The following is a 23,261-nucleotide window of genomic DNA, read 5'->3' on the forward strand; positions in this document are numbered from 1 at the left end:
ATACCCACCCCCATGTTATATGGTATTTGTCAAAACTTATCGTTTTCTGTTCCATGAAAGAAAGTCAATTGGGTTTAACACAACATGTGGATTAGTAAATAATGACAATTGTTGTTTTTGGGTGAATTATTCCTTTAAATTTGAGACTGAGGCCTATGAGATCACAGGGGCCAGTAGCATAAACATAGCCATTATGTTAAGACAGTGAACTAGTATTGTATAAGAACTAGTATGATCAACTAGCAGTTAGTTAGGGGTAATTAGTCTTACTGTTCGGTATCAAATTAGACCATTGTACATTTTTATGTAACTAACTTTAAAAAGTTATGAACAGTCTTGAAGAAAAAATTTGGATGACTGACTTGTAAGACTAGTCTTAGCAGTTCATGCAACTCGGCCCTGATGTCTAGTGAGATCTCAAGTCCAAGATCACAAGATCAAGACTCTCTGTTTTAGAATAAAAACATCTTACGGTGTGAAATCACAACGGTGGAAAGAGACTCAAGCTGTGAGCATCTGTTTATTACACAAATAAGAACTGTGTGCCATGAAAACACATTGATAACATCATGATAAACATTGAGTATAAATATATAGCTTTGAACTACACGAGTCCCTCGTCACGTTATGACCTGTGGAGTAAATCTAAGACTATAGAGAAAGTTCATCGCACAACGCCGACAGAGTGAAAAACAAGTGCAGAAATCTTCTGCTAAGGCTGGCGTCCCACTCGCCGCTTTCAGTCGTAAGCTTTATTTGCAGTCGCTGGAGAATACGTGTTCAGACGCTTCATTGTTCATGCTACAACAGTTAGTGTGTGTGTGTCGTTAACACCAATCAAAATGGAGTGGTTTCAAGTGAGCCAGTGAGACGCCGCGGCAGAAGATACAATACAAACAAGTGTCCATTCACGACACGAACATTTCAGACATGAAGAACATCCACTCAGTGATGATGAAAAGTTCAATATAGCTCCCATCACTTCATAGCTGGTGTCTGCATGGCAATTCTAATACTTTCATGGTTTTCATGGTTTTAAACCAGTCTGAGATGAGATGTCCGTAACACTGAGATGATAATAGATTCACACAATAGCTCCTTCGTCGTACTGTAGTGTCAGATCCGGGCCCCTGCGCTGAAGGTGTGTGTGTGTGTTCCTAGTTTAAACACTGTTGAGAAGCAGCACTGCTGGTGTGTTGGAGGTCACAGTGAAAGAACGAGTGTCCGTGTCGGTGTCGTCTGCGGTTTGGAGAGATAAACTGCGCAGGCTCTTCTCCAGGCGAGAGCTTTTCTGACGGCTGATGTTGTTCGTTCTGCCAGGTTTAACTTCTGCGCCCTCCGCTCTCTCCCCTGTTCAAAAGCACAGAGAAATGTTCAGAATCTGTTCATTTATTAACATCAAATGAATGTCAGAAATCACATCTTAAATTGAAGGTATGTTCAGGTTCAGAAGAAGTTAACTGTATCTCTGGCATAATGTTTATGTTTATTACCTCAATAAAATAAATTTGACTTGTCGGTTTCTTTAAAAGAAAGTAAAAATCAAGGTTATGGTGTGTGGCACTTTTAATGGAAGTGAATAAGGCTAATTTTTGGAAGATTTAAAATGTTTAATTTTAAACAAATGTAAAATGATTAATTATTCTGTTCATGTGTATTATTTGAGCTGTTAAAGTCATTTACAGTCCTTTTAGGGCTTATGGCATTGTGACAAAGGTGTAAAAATGGATATAACAAAAATCTAAGCGATTTTGTTTTGTTTTCACACTAAAATCATGATTACATGCATATTATTTACATCTTGTAGCGATACTATTGAATCAAAAAGAGAGAAAAGGATCTTGCGCATTTATCAATCCACGTTTCACATGATTCCAAGATACTTTAAGGTCCTTACAAAAAAGCTCAAAGCTTGAAATTAATTTGCTGCATATCTCAAAAAAGCTGAGATTGTGTATATTAATGAACACAGGAGTGCTATAATAGAGCTGAGAGTTAATCACCAGTTGCTGGACATTTCCCAGAGGTGTATTATACCAGTTAATGAGATGTCTTTTTGTGGAATAGACATGGTACTTCCAATGACTCGTTGTACGAATATGGAACAGAAATGATTATAAACTGAAAGCAAATGGATTTTTTCGTCTCAACACTGTACAACCACATAGATTGAATGAGGACTTTAATCTGTCCTGCTTTTTTCCTCCTCGTTTGGATTTGTTAATTGAGTAACTGGTCTATAATTGCTAAATTCAATGTACATGTGTTGAATGATATGTAAGAAATTGTATATTAAGACGAAATGTTTCCAAAGATTGCGCTTTATTTTTTGCACTTGTAATAAAACGAAGATTGCTATAATCTCAGCATGTAATCCTTTTTTTGGGATACGCAGCAAATTAATTTCAAGCATTGATCTTATTGGATCTTGAATCATTCAGTATTTTAATGTTTACGGATTGGCGCCATTTACTTCCATTGTAAGTGCTTTTTTTGCTTTTTTTTTTTTGAAAGAAAATGAGGGATAAGCAATTGCACTTAAATTATTGCTTAATCATTCTGGCTTGTTTATTGTAAAAAAAAAAATCAAATATAATAAAGACACATTTAAAAAATATATATATATATATGAGAAAAATCATAATCTTATTCAATCTTATTATAAATTATTAATTATTATTTTTTGTTTTTGTGATTTGATATTGTAATTTTGTATATTGTGATGTAATATTATTATTATTTTCTTTTTTATTATTATTATTTTAATCCTGTCCAGGGACCACAGATGCAAATTAGCTAAAAATCCAAATATAATAAAGAAAAATGTATGGCTTAAGAAAAATAAAGCATGTAGCCAATCATTAATTTGGATTTTTTTTTATTCATATTTTTTGTTTTTGTGATTTGATATTGTGATATTGTAATTTGTTATATTGTGATGTTATATTATTATTATTTTCTTATTTTTTCTGGATTGTAAACAGATTGTAAACTGTAATTTTATGTAACAACATCCTGTCCTGGGACCACAGATGCAAATTAGCTAACTCGGGCACAACATTAGTTGCGCATGGTCCCTGTTAAATAAATAAAAATAAAAAATAAATATTTTTTTACAATTTTTGTGGATAATCAACATTTTGCCACAATTCCTCGTAAGTAAAACTGTCTTTGGCAAGTGAATAAAACTCGCTAGTTGGCCGGTAACTTGATGCCTCCACACATCTGAGTCCGTCCTCATGGTTTAATCTCTGTTGGCTCTCACCTCGCTCCTGTTCACAGTCTGGTGACGAGGCCCCGCTGCACTCGCTGCGAGGGCCCAACACCGGAGACTCCTGCTCGAAGCCCTCCAGAGACCCCGAGCCGGGCAGCTGGAGCAGCTCAGGGCCGGCGCAGGGAGACGGCGGCGGCGAGGAGGACGGGTACGGGCAGGAGGACGAGAGCAGGGGATATGGGGAGGAAGAGGAGGGGAACGGACAGGGCAGGTCCAGAGGCGCAGATGTGGAGCTCAGGCTGCCGGTGGACTGTGTCTCGGGGGCCTCTTCTGATGTCGTGCCGGTGCAGCTGTCCTCCAAATTCACTGACATCACTGTAGAAAAAACACATCAGCATTTCGAATATTGTTAGTTGCTATTTCTTTTCTAGCTTGCTTACCAATCCAGTTATCTAATAAACTTGGAAGTGTATATTACAACTATTTTTGGCTACTTGAGGGACCAGAAATTATTAAATACATACAGCGGTAAGCAAAACATTTCACAAATAGAAGTTTGTTTGGTGCGAAATGGTCAAATATGATATTTCATTATCTGATGCAATAAAATATAGTTTATATTCACTTTTTTATGCCACTGTAATAGCTACATTTTGTTTCGTCTCTCGGATCTAAAACGAAATCAAACTGAATAAAAACTATATAGTCAGTCTAAAATAAAATTATTTTGTATCAGCAGTTAGTTGCCAAAGCAACATCATTTCAAATTTTAGTTTAGGTTAAGCTCTAAAGTAAAACTGAAAAAAAAAAAATGAATTATAAGGTTGACAGATTTGATTGTAATTCAGCATGATTTTGGATCAGAGAAACGGGTATAAACTACTTTTTCGCTTATACAGTCGCACAAAAAAATATAGAAATCACTTAAAATGTATGAATTTTATTGAATTGGCTAAAATATATAAACAATTTTAAACCAAATGAACTTATATTTGTGAAATGTTTCTTTTCAGTACTGCTGTATGTGTTAAAAAATGAATTACAATGCGCATTATGTATGATCTCACTTACTCGATATGCCGTCAGACTCCATTTTGAAGTTGGCGATGTCGTCGGCAGCGGCCGCGTCATCTTCGGCCCCCACCCCTCGGCCCCGGGGCCCCATGACCGAGAGCCGGCGCCGGGCGTGGATCTCATCCGAGATGGTCTCCAGGTTCCGAAGGGCCGTCCGGTACTCGGCTTTGGCCTGGGTTAGTTTAGCCTGACGCTCGTCGACCCGTCTCTTCAGTTGCTGTATGGGAGAAGGAGGACAAGGTAAAGCGGAGAACAGGTCACTCATATTAATTATCCAAAATCAGATCAAATCTACATGTTAGTTGTTGCTTCTAAAAGCAATACTCTTGGATGACTAAAAACATGCAAAAATTGTCTAAAGAAAATGTCTAAAGAAAGAAAGGTACTTTTGGATCATTACATTTTTATTAGCATATTAGCACATTTTCCCCCAAATTCTCATTACTGTAATGCGCCTGTAATTTGTATGTATGTATTTAAATTTATTTATACATTTATTTATCTTATTTTTATATTTCTATTATTCTTAATGATGATTCTTCTGAGATTATCATTACTGTATTACATACTGTATTTTTTTAAATAAAATATATTAAAACATAATATTTTTTTTAATTATATATATTTAAATATACATTTAATTGAAGTAGTCTCATTACTGTAATGCGCTTGTATGTTTTAAAAAATATATTTATTTATTTATTGGAATTTCCATTATGCTTAATGGTGATTCTCCTGAGATTACTTTATTACATACTGTATTTTTAATTATAAAATATACATAAAATATTTAAATTTAAATATAATGTTTTAAATATTTGAGAAATATTATTTTTAATTTAGATTTAAATTTAATTGAAGGAGTTTTAAAATATTTTAAAAATTACTGTAGTACAATGATTTATATACATCAACAGAAGTTAATTTCAGTACAACAAAAACTACAATGATAAATCATTACAATTTAAATAATTTCCTAATTATTTTATTCATATTACAGTAATGAGAATTAAGGGTGAAATGAGTACTTAATGGTTTTAAAAATAGCCTTCATTTTCTTTAGATAAAAAATAAATAAATATGAATGAATGAATAAAAAAGATCTATAAATATATGTATATAAATATTATTTAAAGGGGTCATATAATGGTACATGCACTTTTACAAGTTGATTGTACTGAAATGTGTGTTGGCAGTGCCTGTACACAACCATCATATGATAAAAATCCATCCAGTGTTTTTGTTTTAATCTCCTTATATGTTTTACCCTGCCTCAAATTGAGCCGTTCGTTTTTGTGACGTCAATAAAACGGACGCCCCTCCCGCGATTGTTGATTGACAGCAGTGATTCAACACAGACCCGCCCTCGCTCGTCCTGTCAATCATAGTCTGCGCGGACCGGCGCGCTCATTGTTGATATGCTGGAGCACTGTCTATGAGCAGAATGGCGTCTAAGCGATTGTGGTGTTCTGTTCTTGGGTGTAATAACGAACACAGTCATTTTAATGTTCCTAAATCCGAAACGCTGAAGACGCAGTGGCTGAGTTTGTTTTCGAAGGGAATATTCCCCACGAGCAATGTCAATGCGTTCATGTTTGCGCGAATCATTTCTCAGTGGACTGCTTTATAAACGATGATCAGTGTAAAGCTGGTTTTGCTGAGAAGCTGCACCTGAATAAAGGATCGGAACCTATTCGTCTTCCTGCTGAACCTTCAGAAGAACTAAAGTGAGTGTAACGTTTTATTAATCTTTATATTAATATTTATATTAATCTTTGCAAATCGCTAGCTGCACGCTTCACGATGAATGCGTCTAAGGTTTACACTCACGGTACATTACGGCATGTTTTCTATGTATGACGTTCTCAATATAATTCATAATCCCACGTTTATAATGAACAACGCGTTTGGTTATTGTGTTATTGTGTTACAAACGGTGTATGCACAGAACAGAGAGGCGGAGTGAGCAAAGCTCATTATCATTTAAAGTCATATGCACTGAAACGGCGTGCTGAAAACAGAGCTGTTTTTGACCAGGTAAAATAAGTGTTTTCTTACAATACTAATGAGAATTTTTAATTAAAGTATATTACAAACTTTTAATTTAGACCCTAAAGAATCATATTAGCTTGTACAAAAATGGCATTATATGACCCCTTTAAAAAAAGTAATCTTTGATTTTTTTTAATGAAAAGTATTTCAAGTTATTTTGTGCCAAATAAAAAGTGACGTACCTCGAGCTGCAGATAATACTTGGCCTTTAATTCAAAGTACGGTCTGCAGAGGGAGAGAAAGAGGACATTAGAACAGAGTGAGTCTCAGAGCCGGTTTCCATGGCAACAGCAGAGCTCTGTGAAAGAGCCGCACATTCCATCAGCAGAAGCACATCTGGAACACATTAGAGACGGCCCACACTGAGCTACACTTCCATGCACAGCAGAGGCCCGGGGTGGGGGAACACAGAGGTTTGGTCAGTTATATGTGAGAGAGAGAGGAAACATTTTGTGGGTTTTCTGAAGCAAACATAATTTTATTCCCAAATATGTTTTTGAAATGAATCATTATGAATGATGCATGTCCTGCAGAACGAGTGCGTGCAGCAGAACTTGTTTCAGCAAGATTTTAGGGTGTCTCCTCTTTATGTCCATTGCAACATTTATGTGTATTATCTTTATATAAATGCCTCGAAGAAAGATTTTCTGTATATTTATCAATTTAATGTGTGCTTGCTGAATAAAAGCATTAAATTCTTACAAAACAAATCTTACAGACCTCAAACTTAGAGCGGTAGTGTATGTATATCAAAAACAGACTGATGCATTGATGTATGGGTGGGTGGGTGTTTGGATGGATAAATGGGTGGATAAATGGATGGATGGATGGATGGATGGATGGGTGGATGGAGAGATGGACGGATGGATGGATGGAGAGATGGAGATATGGATGGATGGAGAGATGGAAGGATGGATGGAGAGATGGATGGATGGAGAGGTGGATGGATGTGGAAGGATGGATGGAAAGATGGATGGATGTGGAAGGATGGATGGATGGATGGAGAGATGTATGGATGGAGAGATGTATGGATGGATGGACAGATGTATGGATGGATGGATGGAGAGATGGATGGATTGATGGACAGATGGATGGATGGATGGAAGGATGGATGGAGAGATGTATGGATGGATGGATGGAGAGATGGATGGATGGATGGATGGATGGATGGAGAGATGGATGGATGGATGGAGAGATGTATGGATGGAGACAGATGGATGTATGGACAGATGGTTGGATGGATGGATGGAGAGATGGATGGATGTAAAGATGGATGGATGGAGAGATGGATGGCTGTCCTCTGACCTGGACTTGTTGATGGTGCGTTTGAGCTTCTTCTCCAGTTGTCTCATGTGGCTGATGGCGGCGTTGTATTTGGTCGCTGTTTCTCTGTGCTCGAGTTCACTGCGTGTCCTGGTTTGCTCCGCCTCCATCACCTGGAAGAGCCAATCAGAGCAGTTCAGAATCACATTAACTGCATAGCATAGAACAGAATATTGTAACTCATATAGAGTGTAGCATGTTTATGGTGAGTGGCGTTGTGTCTCTCACCCTCTGGGTGGCGTGGTTGAGCATCTCCTGCCAGGCCGAGTCAAACTGTCTGCTGTCCTCCTCCAGGAGACGCTCCTCGGCCAGAGCGATGGTCTCCTTCGCTGCCCGCAGGATCTCCATCGCCCGCTGATACTCCTGTGTGGCTCTCTGAGCTTCAACCTGAGCCTGAGACACATCACAATATTACGATAGTTTCAGGACTAGTTTGGCTTGTTTTCCAAACTCTTGTGTATGTACAGTGTATATATATATTAAAGGTGCTCTAAGTAACTTTTAGCGGCCTCTAGTGGTGATGTTTCAGATTGCAACCAAATTTTACAAGAGCGCTCGTGCTCGAACTCATAGACAATACCGTCTATTACGCAAATATCTCGGCGAATACTAGACGGATTCGGCGAGCACCGAGCTCGTTGGGACCATCTAGTAGAGCTGAAAAGAACCATATAAGTTCCATAGTTTTTGGTGGTGTTTTCGCGGAGATATTAGCAGAAAACCATCGGGCGCGCTGCTAAATTGCGGACGCCGGTGACGTCACGATCTCAGAAGAAAATCGCTCGTATCTCTGGAACGCAAAGACCCAGAGAGCTCAAATTCGGGGGAGGAGGTCCCAGGGGAACCCTTGCCCGAACGCTAGAGTGGCGGGCCTCGGGGATGCTCCCTACCGGATCGCCGTTCGCTGGGCCCCCCGATTTCGAACGGCTATAACTCGGGGAGCCGGGCGAGTTGGACCTCTGGGGTGGGCTCGTTCGAAAGGCCCCGTCCAGCACTACGAACGATTCGAGTCTTGGGAATATTGATCAAAGATTGACTGAGATATAAGCCAAAAAACGTGCGCCTTTAACCGGACTTTAATAGACTGTATATAAGGAGAGAGGCTCGGGAGCGCGCGTGCACGTCACATCCGTTGGATTTCGCGGTAAATCCGACCCGGAGACTTCACATAGAAATAGGAATACTGGCCTTCAGAGGTAATAGCAAAACCCGACAAGTGGATCATTGTAATGTGTGATTACAACCCCTTCACACACAGGCAATAAAAAAAGGATTCATTTTAGAAGAAAAGTTCCATATAGCACCTTTAAGCAATTAGTATGAATGCGATACGGTATAATTTGCTGAAGCATAATTTGCAGACTAATGTATAATTCATGTCCATGTCTTCAGCGAGCAGTTCACATTCTTCATCTCCTGCAATGCATTCGCAGCACAGATGCAAGTGTGCACATGTTGTTACGTAAACGATGATGACACATCCTTAGTGTTGCCAAGATACCGTAGTAAACAACTGCTGTCAATACTCTGTCATTTGCTCATATTGATGACGCAAACACCACAGTTCAGTGCCATTGCGAGACACTCTCCTGGGAAGTTTCTATTTCTGAAAGAATTACAGTGCGATTTATGTGTGTGTTCAGTTGGTACCACTTTACATTGATTTAACATTATGTAGCATTAGTCCCATAATGGGATCTTACTCTAAACTGTTACCACACAATTTAATCTTTAGTTTTCTTTTAATTTCCCCGCAATGAATCATAAAGCTTCATCAGTCACGGCATTAGTTGCTCGGCTTTAATAGATCACATGACCAGGCTCTGTCTCTCTGTGGGATGAGCTTCTCATTTACAGACGATCCCTCTTACATTACTCAAATCTATATTCAGCTGAAGAATTCATAAAGAAAACTAGAACAGCTTGAGACAAGAAGCTAATGTATATTTCATAAAGCTCAATCATCTCACGCCCCTGGGTCTGTGCAATCAAATCCATGAGGCTCTTCTCAGTTATAGACAATCTAATAATAATTGTAATTTTCTCCGCTTCTAAAAGGGGGTTTTCCCAGTGATGCTGTACATTCTTGGTTCCCCAAAATAAATTTCAGCGAAAAGTTCTTAAAAGGACCATTTTTTTAGTGCGAAGAACATTTTAAAATTCTAAAGAACCCTTTTGTGGAATGGAAAGATTCCATGGATTTTGAAGGTTCTTCATGGAACCATCAGTGCCAATAAAGAACCTTTATTTATAAGAGTGTTTATTTTAAAAAAGTATTCCAGCTTTAATCTCATGACAGGAGATTAAAAAAACTGGATTTAACTTTACACAGGCAAGGTTAGTAAGTGAATTTATCTATACTAGTTTCATATTAAAGCTGCAGTCGGCAAGTCTGGCAGATTGAGTGGATTTAGGCAAAATTTTGAATGTTTACAACTCTCATGCCCCTCCCCCACTATCAACGGATACCCTCCCACTGAGTTCGTGCTCGTCAGTGCGTGTGCACCAGGTTATCTGTGAACGCGCCCGTCTCATCAGCATCCATCAACACCATGGAGTATTTGGAGGTATGCTGCCCTGGCTAATCTACCGATAGATTGCAATTGCTAACGTCATTTATTCTCTAAATGAGCTTACTTGATTTGTTAGTGTTTTGTAGACTTGTAGTCAAGACCGCCTAAACCGAGACCAAGACACTACCAAGACCAGAGGGTATCGAGACCAAGACAAGACCAAGACCAAGACCAAGACAAAGCAAGTCGAGACCAAGACCGAGACCAAGTCAAGACCAAGACCGAGACCGGAGGGGAAAAAACAGACTAGTGTTGTTGAAGCTAAGCAATAACTTGTAAGATTTTGTTTTGCATTGCCTGCATCTATCTCTGCCGATTTCAAAGTCTCCAAATGAATCCATTCTGCAACTTTTAAATACATAATTATATTTTAAAAAACGAAATTATAAGCGTAAGTGCAGGATCTGAAAGTTGGTTGTTTTGTCGCTATGGTTACACACACACACACACACACACACACACACCGTTGGCGGTGCGCTCAAAGTCATCTGTCAGTTGTGCAGTTACCCAAAATCTCCTGAATGAAGGTAAAACCCATCATGTCACTGATTTGTGTTTTACTAAATATTAATACATCAAAAACTGTACATGATATGTGTTTTTTAAATCAAGTGATCAAAGTGCTCGTTGCCGCTGCGATCAGTGGCGCGGATACGGCTCGCGCACCGCACTGTCTTCACTCGGACGCGCGCTTCAATCCGTTGGAGATATCGTCGTGGATATTGTAGTATTGTATTGCTAAATCCCCCGACCACTATGTCGGTCTGAGACAGCGAGACCTAGACAAGACCGAGAGGTCCGAGACCAAGACCAAAGACAGCCAAGGCCGTGACAAGACCGAGACCACGTAAAAGTGGTCTCGAGACCGGTCTCGAGACATACATCACTAGTGTTTTGAAAGCAAGATACATCCGCCATCACTCTTCGTTACTGCGCGAACTTCAGGCGTGTGCATGTGATTGTAACGTGCGCGAGGGGGAGCGTGTGCACGACCTGTGATTGACAGTCAGATCTCACCACCCCCCTGCGCTGATTGGACATGATGAACCGGGAGCTGTGGATTTTTGCAAAACAAATAACACGCTCCAGGTGGAGTTAGAAGCTCGGGTTTTTTTCTAAAACCACTTTATTTATGTTGTTCTGTCGGATTATAGTGTCGATTTCACTGAATATGATCAAAAAAATGTTGCCGACGGCTTGCTTGCTTTATCTGTGTCACAGTCCATTAAAACCCCCAGATGGAGTCAGTGGCTCGGTCAGCGCTGAGTGAACGAACGTCAGTGTATTTCTGTTTTGCATGGAAGAATACAGAAGTGCTCAGTACAGTGTGCAGGTAGAGACAGAGAGAGAGAGAGACGACGTGCACTTCTCCAGACAGACCACTCAGACACTTGCACGTCACTTTGCATTAGCGAGATGAGGGGAACGCTTGGTTTCATCGGGTTCATGAGCCCGTTTGGTGATGCGTCATGTCATACGTTTCTAAAACTGACCTTTCTGACCATTGTTCAAAACTGAGCATTCAACATCATGAAACAATGCATGTACAGCATCAAACAATCGCTCTATTTAGGCTTTTGCTAGTGCACGGATGTGATGATGGCATGATCTGTGTGGGCAAACACTGAAGTCTGAAGCAATACACTGACACATTAAAGGCTGCTTTCTAAATTTGCTTTGGCTTCTTAGTGGGCGGTTTTTAAGGGTTTATAGTGATTTTTTAAAACATTTTAATCGAAAAGGTGTTTGTTTGATTTGAGCAATTTTTTTGTAGGTCTTATTTGTCATTATATATTGTATATATATTAAATTAGTAGGCCTATGCTAGCATAAAAAATGTTGGGGTCAGTAAGATTTTTCTGCTCACCAAGGCTGCATTTATTTGATTAAAAATACAGTAAAAACAGTAATACTGTCAAATATTATTGCAATGTAAAATATCTGTTTTCTATGTGAATATATAGTAAAGTGTAATTTATTCCTGTGATCAAAGCTGTATTTTCAGCTTCATTACTCCAGTCTTCAGTGTCACACGATCCTTCAGAAATCACTCTAATATGATGATTTGCTGCTCAATAAGCATTTCTGATTATTATCAATGTTGAAAACAGGTGTGTTGCTTCATATTTTGTGGAAACCGTGATACATTTGATGAATAAGGTTCAAAAGAACAGCGTTTATTTGAAATAAAAACCAAAACACTATGTCTTTACTGTCACTTTTGGTCATTTCAATGCATGTGTCTTACTGAAAACATCTTACTGAAACCCCAGACTTTTGTACAGTAGTGTATATTATTATAATCTTTACATTGGCCATTGTGCACACTGTTCTATAAATGTTCTTTTTTCAGTATTGGCTATTACAAAATCCATGACTCAATCAACACCCGGTTGTGCAGCACACGACCACAGAGTAACTCAGAATAGCGGCGTTTATAGAGATGATGCATTTCTCCTGAACTATCAACTGTCCATTGTGTGTCACTCATAATACTGTGATTTTGACCGAGCTGCTCAGTCACAAAGAGCTTGTGTGTCGGCCCGCCGGAGTCTGGAGGAACGACAGCCACAAAGCCGTCACTGATGTGCTCCTGAAGACTCTCCAGCGTCCCACTGAGGGATTCCTAACATACTGACGCACAACGAGAGATGCTAGAAGCTGGAAAAACATCTAGTGGACGGTCTTTTCTTTTCATTCGATCCAATGAGCAAGCTAGCAATCCGGTCGAATGTGTTTTCAATTACCTCTGACCTCAATGAACTCGAAACATTTTAGACCCCGTTTACACCTGTATTTAGTGCCGTCCACTTGTGATCTGATCGCCTTCAGACACTCACAAGGTTAAGGTGAAGCTGAGCTCTGTTAACACTGTAATGACAGATTAGAGTTACGTCAATAAAGGTTCCCTCTTGCTGTGGAGCTTTAAAGGTCAAAATCTCACACACACTCGCTCATCTGCCTGTCTGTTCACACACACGTGTTATGTTCTGTGTGTCTGGACTGAGAAGGGAACAGAAATGCACTGTCTGTTCCTTATACTGCTCATTTTCTCCTCCTGGTAATGTGTTTGACAGGCTGCACAAGTATTATTTTCTCTGGTTTGCTGCTGACCTATTTTCTTCCTAAACTCGGTCAGACATGATGAATTTTTCATGAGCAGCATTCATGAAATCGTGTTGAATTACCATTTAATGACCTCAGTATGATCTGAAGATGCAGAATCACCTCAACACACCCTGAACTCGGTCTGACCTACCTAACTCACCCTGTTATTCCCGCTTTGACGATCAAAGCAAGTTCATCCACCCGAAGAAATGGAGGAAACAAGCCGCTCTACTGACACAATAACTCCTTTAAACGCAGGAAACTTCCCCGTGTTTTTATTAGCATTATTAAATGCAGAAGTATGTGTGCATGTTAACTTCACTGTCTGTAAATAATCTACAAACTTCCTCCTGCTGGTTCTAGCATGATCACACATATTTAATTGACACCCCTTTATGAAAACATGAACATCTTTTATACACAAGCGAGATTTCCTTCTGCACAGATCCACAGGGATCAGAGTAAACAATCCGGGCCTTCCTTCGTCACTATGATTTATGCAATACGAGCTCATTCTCTTTCTCTCCTTCTCTCTCTCTGTCCTAATCTTTCTTATTATAGCATAATTCATTTGACATAAACATTCAAATGTTCTTGCTTTTACAGAACAATATGGTGGCCCTGAAGTGTAAAAAAACTAAATGGCTAGTTTATTATAAGCTCTTTGCATATATTTAAAACTTTTTTTTAAATAACCATATTTTCAAAATGCATAGAATGAGCATACATGTTATAATTGTGAAAACAATTAAATGTATTAGTTTAAAAAGTTTGAATATGGCTAGCTGTGGAACAAACAATATTCAAATAGTTCAAAGACTGAACAAATTGGATTGATTGATTGAAAAATTCATATACCTGGTTATTGTGTATTTAAAAAAAAACTTTTTTTAATGTTTATGTTTACTATTACATAAATCATACCTGTTTCTTTTAAATATGACTGACAAATATGCATTATTATGCATTTATAAGCTTGTCTATATCAAAATTGTGCAAGTTGATGTTTTATATACAATTCAAATACATAAATCTTAAATTGAGGCCTAAATATTTGTGTAGAAAACAGGAAGTTGGGCATTTGCACTAGTTCAATACTGCATTGTATCCTGTATGTTGCCAGCTATTTTTGTGCAACAATAAACAGTAGTATTTTGTCATATTCAGTTATAATCTTAGGAATAACTATTATTATTTTGCATTTTTATTACTTTTAAGAAACTTTTGAGAAATCAAAAGTCCAGATTTCAGAAAAAGTCTAGAAAAAGATGTAAAAAGAAATCAACCCTGGTAGTAATTCTGATTCAATCATCACACTGTAAATACAAGGTTAGGTCAAGTGCAGTGTTTTATACACACACACATTACGGCAAACGTAGTTAGTCATCCAGGCATTCCATGAATACATGTGCATATTATATACATAATGCACACTGAACAAATATTATGAGTAAAATGAGTGGGTTGATAGTGTGATACTGATAGACAAATGTAGTATGTCATGTTTATTTTATGCATGCATAAAGTGCATAGTATACTGCAGAAACAGTATAAGTAGTATTGTAGTATGCTATTTGTGAGCAGAAAAGAAATGAGAAAACAAATTTTTGAATATTTTAATGTCCAACTGAGTGGTTATTTGCATATGAGACATTGCAGCAGCAGTAGAAAATCCAATGCAGTCTCAGTCTGGATAACACCTTCATACTGTCAGTTCAGATGGCCTTGATTTGTCCATGATAGTGTGTGTGTGTGTGTGTTTTAAAACCTCTGCTCATCTCTAATCAACACTCAGACACACACGCTGTGAAGGGACGTGAGGTGTGAGGTCAGCTGACACGTGTTGGAGTCGCCTGTCATTGATGTCTGATGTTTGCTGCTCACGTGTCACAGGACAGATGCCAGAGAGGAACGAGAGGTGAGAGACGCGCCAGAACACACTGAACACTGTTACAAGACACACCCGTCCATCTATATATATATTCCAACGGACAGACCGACCGAATCAAGGTCATCTATCTATCTATCTATCTATCTATCTATCTATCTATCTATCTATCTATCTATCTATCTATCTATCTATCTATCTATCTATCTATCTATCTATCTATCTATCTATCTATCTATCTATCTATCTGTCTGTCTGTCTGTCTGTCTATCTATCTATCTGTCTGTCTGTCTGTCTGTCTGCTCAGCTGTAGCTGGAGGTGTGATCGTATACTGTGTTCTGATTGGCTGTAACGTGGGCGTTGGCATCTGACAGAGAGACAGCTGGCACTGCCAGTCTTAGCTGTGTGTCTCACCCACTGACACAGACAGATCATGGTGGTCTTTTAAAGTGATGCCAGGAGAGTTACACAAGACCACCTTCATTTGATTACCAGCGCAGAGAAATGCACACACACACACACACACACACACACTGACTTCAGCTTTACACAGATCAAACACAGTGGTATAATGCATTATAAGATTAAATCAAGCCATTAAATCATATTAGCTAACATCAATAACAGTGTGTGTGCTGTGTATTATTTACTCCATCTGAATGATTATGTTTCTTTTGATGGTATCGTTCACAATAAGAACGTTTATGAGTAGATGCTGACGTACAGATGTGTTACTTACGATCTGTGTATACTTCAGCTTAAATCAATCAGGTTTTCCCAGGAGCTTTTCAAAGATTAGCTAACGTTGTCTTTTTCTTGGCGGCACTTCACTGACTCATGACTAATGTCAGATCATTTTGTTTTAATGCGTATAAAAATAGACTTAGAATATGAGCGAGTGACTGGGGCTTCTGTCTTTCTGAAGGATTCTCACAGCTTTCTCATGAGAGTCAATCTCTTCATCACTTCATTTGAAAATAAATTAGTTTATCTTATGAGAATTCTCTCTCTCTCTCTCTCTCTCTCTCTCTCTCTCTCTCTCTCTCTCTCTCTCTCTCTCTATATATATATATATATATATATATATATAAATATATACTGTATATAAATGAAAAATCTTAGAGACTCTAAACATTTGAATATACACTATATCTATGAGAAACACACTGCACTTCTGTTCGGTTTTGACAGAGCCAGAATCTGAGCAGAACTCGCACTAAAGTCCTCTTGGATATAAAAAGCTCTTTTATGACAGTTTGAGAGCAACATTTGTGTTGATTTATCACTGTCACAAGGTGATAATATGGAGAATTTCATGGCTGAAAGCAGCAGGGATCTCAACTCCATCCTCTCGCACACTCACATGACACTAATGACAGATGCTTGTTCATATTAAACTCTAGATTTTGATTGTAATAACTGTGCTAAGATGTTCTGAGGAGAAGAGGCTTTTCATGCATTTAGACACATTAGAAGGACGTCGTGTTCAGTCGTCTCTCCTTAGCTGTTTCTATCTATAGGAAATACCAAGGCCTGTTTGCAAACAAACTACCGCCGCCTGTACGCCGCACTGAAGGTCATTCATTATTCAGAAGCTGACAGCGCCGGCTGGGTTTGGGCTGGAAGGCGGTCATGTGATTATGAGAAGTTAAACTGGGGCAAACATGTTTTTCTTAAACTCGTCCACCAAATTTGAGTCACACTTTTTTTGATCATAGCACACTAATACAGTACATTAATAATGTTAATCTGCAAAGATTACACTATTAGTTCATGACGATAGTTTCGCACTGCTAAATAATGTTTTTTTTTGTTCTGTTTTATATATATTGGATGTCTATTTAAGCATAAATCAAGATTATTGCAGGGCAATATAACAAAGACAATTAACCCTTGATATTAACCCTAAATATGTTGCACTCTTTTGACAGTATTATGTTTTTATTTATATATACGATTTGCATCCATGTATGTATGTATCTATCATCTATCATCTGTTTATCTGTCTCTCTGTCTGTCTGTCTGTCTATCTATCTATCTATCTATCTATCTATCTATCTATCTATCTATCTATCTATCTATCTATCTATCTATCTATCTATCTATCTATCTATCTATCTATCTATCTATCTATCTATCTATCATCTGTCTCTCTGTCTCTTAATATTATATCACAAGAATTATTAATATTTTTAATATACTGGTGAAACTCGAAATATTAGAATATGGCGCAAAAGTTCATTTATTTCAGTAATTCAACTTAAAAGGTGAAACTAACATATTATATAGACTCATTACATGCAAAGTGAGATATTTCAAGCCTTTATTTGTTATCATTTTGATGATTATGGCTTATAGCTTATGAAAACCCCAAATTCAAAATTAGAATATTGTGAAAAGGTTTTCATATCTGTAATCCATAATCATCAAAATTATAACAAATAAAGGCTTGAAATATCTCACTTTGCATGTAATGAGTCTATATAATATATTAGTTTCACCTTTTAAGTTGAATTGCTGAAATAAATGAGCTTTTGCATGATATTCTAATTTTTCGAGTTTCACTATTGTCCAGCTCTAGATATGCTATGGTAATTTCAACATAGTTTACTTTGCACATAGATCCACAGTTACCCGTGTTTAACATACTGGTACAGATATACGAGGTTAACCGGAGTCATGCCCGCTGAACTGGGTCGCAGCTGTTTCCAGCTGTTCGACGGGCCTCTATGGCAACAGCCAAACCTTCATTACATAACTCTGTGCTTCAGCCTGCTTTCCTTTTCACAGTAGTGAACGACTATATTTCATAACGTTTAAATGTGTTTTTCCTAATCATTTATTCCCTAGGTGAGATTCCAGCAAACAAACACAGTGAGAAAACAAACAGTGAGGTATTGGCTCTCACCTGTCGGGCCGCTCTCCGGGCCTCCCAGTACGGTTTCGAGTCTTCCACGGCTTTCCCGATCTTCTTGACCTGCTCGTCCAGTTTGACTGTGGCCTCCAACAGGACGGCGCGAAACTTCTGCCGGGAATCCTGCAGAGCAGAGGTCAATAACAGACAGTAAATCTAAAATCACACATGCTCAAGTGTCTCAAACAAAACTCAATATTTGCTTGCCGCTTTCAATCTCAATATTCAATGGCACAAACTCACAAATCTGTCGAATTCAGTGGGAAGTTCCTCAATGAAAGCACTGGGAACTTGATACAACTTTGTTTCTTAAAAGTGCACTCACTCTCCTAAATATTGCATAAAGCTAGCAAATCAGATTAGAAAATTGGTAAAACTTTACAATATAGTTCATTAGTTAACATTAGTTAATGTATTAACTTACATGAACTAACAATGAGCAATACATTTGTAATAGTATTTATTAATCTTTGTTAATGTTAGTTAACAGCTATTCATTGTTTGTTCATGTCAGTGCAACTAATGTTAACAAATACAACTTTTGATTTGAATAATGTATTAGTAAATTTTGAAATTAATATTAACTAAAATTAAGTAATGCTGTAGAAGTATTGCTCATTGTTAGTTCATGTTAACTATGGTAGTTAACTAATGTTAACTAATGAACCTTATTGTAAAGTGTTAACAAAAAATGTTGTGCAATATGCATCAGTGAACCGTCTAAGGTTTGAGTCCCTGACCTCTTCAGCTGTATGAACTACTGAATACTTGTCTTTGTGTTTACAAGTACTCAAGTGTGAATTACAGTACATGCAGTCAATGAAACATGAATAAATCTCAGGCTCATCATATCCAGGCAACATGCACTGTAAACTCAGGAATCTCTCTGAATTATGAGAGCAATGAAACGCTTCAATAACCAGCCTTTTGTTGCTCCTGAAAAGCGCTGCTTCAGCTAACTCGATTCAGCATTTAACCCAGTTAAGGAGGAATCTACACCCTTCTTTCTACAGAAAACTCTCCCTCAGCAGAAAGAAACAATCCCATCGGTTTGTTGCATAAGATGAGCAGCGGGGCCTGTGAGTTTGAGTCGTGCGTGTGTCCGTGTATCGTGTCCACTTCTGCCGGCCATGAATCTGTTATGGACTGGGTTTGGACATATTTAAAAACACTGACATCTACATCCTTCCACACAGGACCTCAGTGACAAAAGACACGTCAGAGGGATTTAGACTTCCTCTCACAGAAAGTTCCTTCTGCTGATTAATCACAGGCCAAATACAGTTAAATACAGAGAACCGAGTGATCATTTGTCATTCGAAATGAGGATGAGGAAAGAGGACTTATGGAAAACACTTTACAATAAGGTTTCATATATTGTATGTTTATATATAAAAAATATTTAATATAAATATTAGATGAAAAACAAACTAAACTAAAGTTTTACAATGTTGCTTTAAAAATACTAAAATAACACTGATTAACCCTGTTTTACAAAAAAATATCTGATAATCACAAATTTTACAATAATTCTTACATAGATTATGACTGCATTTTGCTCATTATTTCTTACACTAAGGGTGTATTCACAGCTGCCTTGTTTGGTTCGATTGAATCGAACTCTAGTTCGTTTCCCCCCTTGGTGCGGACCTTTTGGGCAGGTGTGAATACAGCAATCGAACTCGGGTGCGGACCAAACAACCGAACCGAGACCCAGCTGAAGAGGTGCTCTCGGTACGCTTCCAAACGAACTCTGGTACGGGTCGTTTACGGTGTGAACATGAACCGACCCAATTGCAAGAAAGCACTGCGCCTTTGAGTTAACAGGCTTCCGTAGTCGGAGTTGCGTTATGGGAAAGTGATCTGTTGTAGCCTACTACATTACATCAGTTGCGCGTCTTTCTGCGCGTCGTGTGTGTGCGTCATTGGTATGGAATGAATGAATGAGTGTGTGCATCAGGACATTCACATACAGAGCGTTCTCTTTAGTCTAATCGCGCATGGATGCAAAAAAAAAAGGAAAAAAAAAGCATTTGCAGTTCATATAATGTAACGATAGTTACAATACAAGGATGATGCTGCGTTAATTTACGTTAAGCCTTTTTTGCACTTCCTGATTTCCCTACTTGAGAATCCTTGTCCAATGAATGGACGACCTTAGCACACGTGTGGTTTTGTTTACAAATTTTGGTTCACTTACAAAAAGAGCAGTGTGAAAGCGAACCGTACCAAAAAAGAAAATAATAATTTTATTTGGTCCGGACCAAAGCAAGTGAACTAGTACCATGGTATTATTTAAAATACTTTGGACTACCATGTTATTGTCACTCGGCACCTTACCTTTACCGTGGTAGCCTACCAGCACATTATTTTTTTAGTAAGGGTGTATAAAAAAAGGAAATCATATATCAGCTGAAACAAAACATGGAAATGGATATTTCTCGTACCAATTTAGCAACTGGCAATTTACTACTATGTGTATCTCCTTTTGAGTTCCACAGGAAAAAAGTTAGTCACTGGGGTTTGGAACGAAACGAGGAAGTATACGTTCCTAAACTACTCATCTAGCTGTTGTGGCCCGTGGCTTTCAGAGCAGGAATTCCAGACTCGGATAGAAGAGATTTCCTCTGTCTGCTCAGCAGATTAAAAGGGTGTCAGTCGCATGAAGGAAACGTCCTATTGGTCCGGGCCGGAAGGGGGAGGGTGCTGAGCTTTTAGACATGTCTTTGGAATTCAGCCTGCAACCATTTTCAGCAAAAACAGTGACAGCAGAAAGCAGGCATGCAAACCTTACCTCCAGTTCGGTCTCCCATCTGTTGATGTTATCGGTAGACTGATTCAGTTTCTCCAGTTCGCCCTGTTGAAGAGATAAACCCAGTTGAGATCGCAGTAAGGTGTCTGTTGCAATGCCAGCAACATCTGGAAAGTGTTCTTCAAGTAACCCAACACTGAAATGAAGCTCATATGTATGCTTTTCCTCCCATGTTAGCTACACGTTGATGACACACAGATGTTTCACACTGCTGTTTTCATTACGGGATTATTTTCTTTCATGGGTGGAGGATGAAAAACCAGTTCATCTAGCACAACTCGTCTTACATAAAAGTTTTTTCATGGTTCTTTGTAGCAATTTCTTATCAAGGGAAATTATTCATTTTAAAGTGCATTTAAAAGTGTAATTTACTGTAAAGAATCCCAGCAAGCAATTTTGTGTTTAAAAGACGTCTAATAGCCGTCCAACACAGCCCAGACGTCTAGGCTAAAACAAGGCAAAATTTGGGCTGTCAGTGAAAATTTAATAGACGTCTAAACCATAGCCCAAGAAAACACTAGTTATGAATTAGATAAAGAAATTAAATGAGTGAAGAAATGAAACCAAACACCTTGTAATCACTGTTTACTTTGCTTACATGATGGAATATCATACATCTCGCAGGTTATTTTGGCTAGAAGTGGGTTACTCATAGCCGGACTACATCGGGTCTATAGTTAACCTAGACGGTGAAATGACGACTATTGGTTGCTGGGAAAGTACTAACGTTTCAAATGATAAAACCATTGATAATGTGTTAAAAAAAAAAAATAGACAATGTATCTGGACACAAAAAACATGATTTATAGAAATATTTTTGTAATGTTTTGGTGATTCAAGTTTAGTGCAAATGTTTTGTTGTTTTTGACAGTGCTAGGTCAAACAATATAGCAGTGCGTCCAATTACTTTTATGGGTCATTGTATATCGTTTTCTAAAGAATAAAAAACAGAATTCTAAAAGGAATCTAACACTTCATAAGCAAGTCTTAATTCTGCATGCAGTGCACGTGAACTCAACCGTTTCCTTTCAAAATGAAACCGAATTCTAAATATGACGTCAAAGTAAACATGTATCTGGTTGTCAACGCGGTTCCTCAATGTAACAAACAAAGAAACAATGTAACAGAATATAAGAGATGATGTCACAATGGGGTTCCCCTGATCGAATCAAACACCAGCTGTTGAACAATCTGAACCAACGGAACATTTTCTGATCGGATTATCGGTACATATAATAGACTTCTGAATCTGATGAATACATGTATGATCTGATCGAGCTTTAATCCAAAAAAGAGTTTGACCCAGTCTAACTTCAGTTCTGGCTTCGGGAAGGTTAAACAGGAATGACCTCTGAAAATCGACATATAGAACAATATAGTAACATATCAATACAGCCAAACAGCATAGCCTATAAGTATTCAGTCGAGTTTCGTTAATCCGCTTTAAATGGATTTTGTCGATGTGAATTCTCAGATGTATCAGTCGAAATGATTTTTTGTTGCTCTGTACCTGAACCCTCGGGTCAACCTCCTCTTCCTCCAGAGACTCCGAGTCTTCATCAGATTTATTCTCTTTCTCTATGTCGTTCATTTTAATAGTAGACGCGATTCGTTTATTATTAGCCGAACAAAGCGGGTCTCTGTCCGGGATAACGGGCTCCGATGATCCGCGCAGAGCCGCGCTTCTGCGGTCACTCCATTAGTTCATCCAGACAAACGCGATTAAAAGAAACACGCACGATCCCTCATATCCAACAGATATGAATCTACAGAGACACAAACACACAAAACACCGGCCGACAGGAGAATGAGGAGCCGCTCGAGCTCGGAGATCTGATGAGATCTCGCCCGCCCCCTCCGGTGCCCTGAATGAGGGTCACTGCAGTTCACACACACACACACACACACACACACACACACACACACACACACACACACACACACACACACACACACACACACACACACACACACACACAGCGGAGAGAGAGATTGATATAGATTAGATATAGCTTAGATCTTTTTGAGTAAAGGAAAGAACAGGTTATTGAAAGTATACGTTACATTTTATATGTACATTAGCATTGAATTATCTCTCTAAAAATAGATGATTTTATTGTTAACATGTCAAATTAAACTACAAAAATATCTTTATGAATTCATAGTTGAAGACATGTTCATAAAAATATATTAAAATTACCATTTAATTACTATAAGGAATGCCAAGAAACAGTTTTTAGCACTTAAAGTATTTTAATCTTTGTCCAAATAATAGAAGTTTAATCTTATTTTACTTTTTTTT

General features: G+C 38.2%; 1 protein-coding gene across 1 annotated transcript; it reads right to left on the reverse strand.

The window, feature by feature from the left end:
* Positions 1 to 1,162: 1,162 nt before the first annotated feature.
* Positions 1,163 to 22,837, reverse strand: sh3bp5a (SH3-domain binding protein 5a (BTK-associated)). Its single transcript, XM_056243942.1, has 9 exons — positions 22,470 to 22,837; positions 20,942 to 21,004; positions 18,142 to 18,270; positions 7,892 to 8,056; positions 7,646 to 7,776; positions 6,523 to 6,565; positions 4,286 to 4,505; positions 3,266 to 3,589; positions 1,163 to 1,350 (listed from the first exon to the last, which is right to left on the reverse strand). The coding sequence occupies exons 1-9, from the start codon at positions 22,548 to 22,550 to the stop codon at positions 1,163 to 1,165; spliced, it is 1,344 nt and encodes a 447-aa protein (XP_056099917.1). The 5' UTR covers positions 22,551 to 22,837.
* Between the last annotated feature and the right edge of the window lie 424 nt (positions 22,838 to 23,261).

Source organism: Rhinichthys klamathensis, unplaced genomic scaffold, assembly GCF_029890125.1.
Source record: "Rhinichthys klamathensis goyatoka isolate OS25496 unplaced genomic scaffold, OSU_Roscu_1.1 h1tg000868l_1, whole genome shotgun sequence".
In the NCBI taxonomy this organism is placed as follows: Eukaryota; Metazoa; Chordata; class Actinopteri; order Cypriniformes; family Leuciscidae; genus Rhinichthys; species Rhinichthys klamathensis.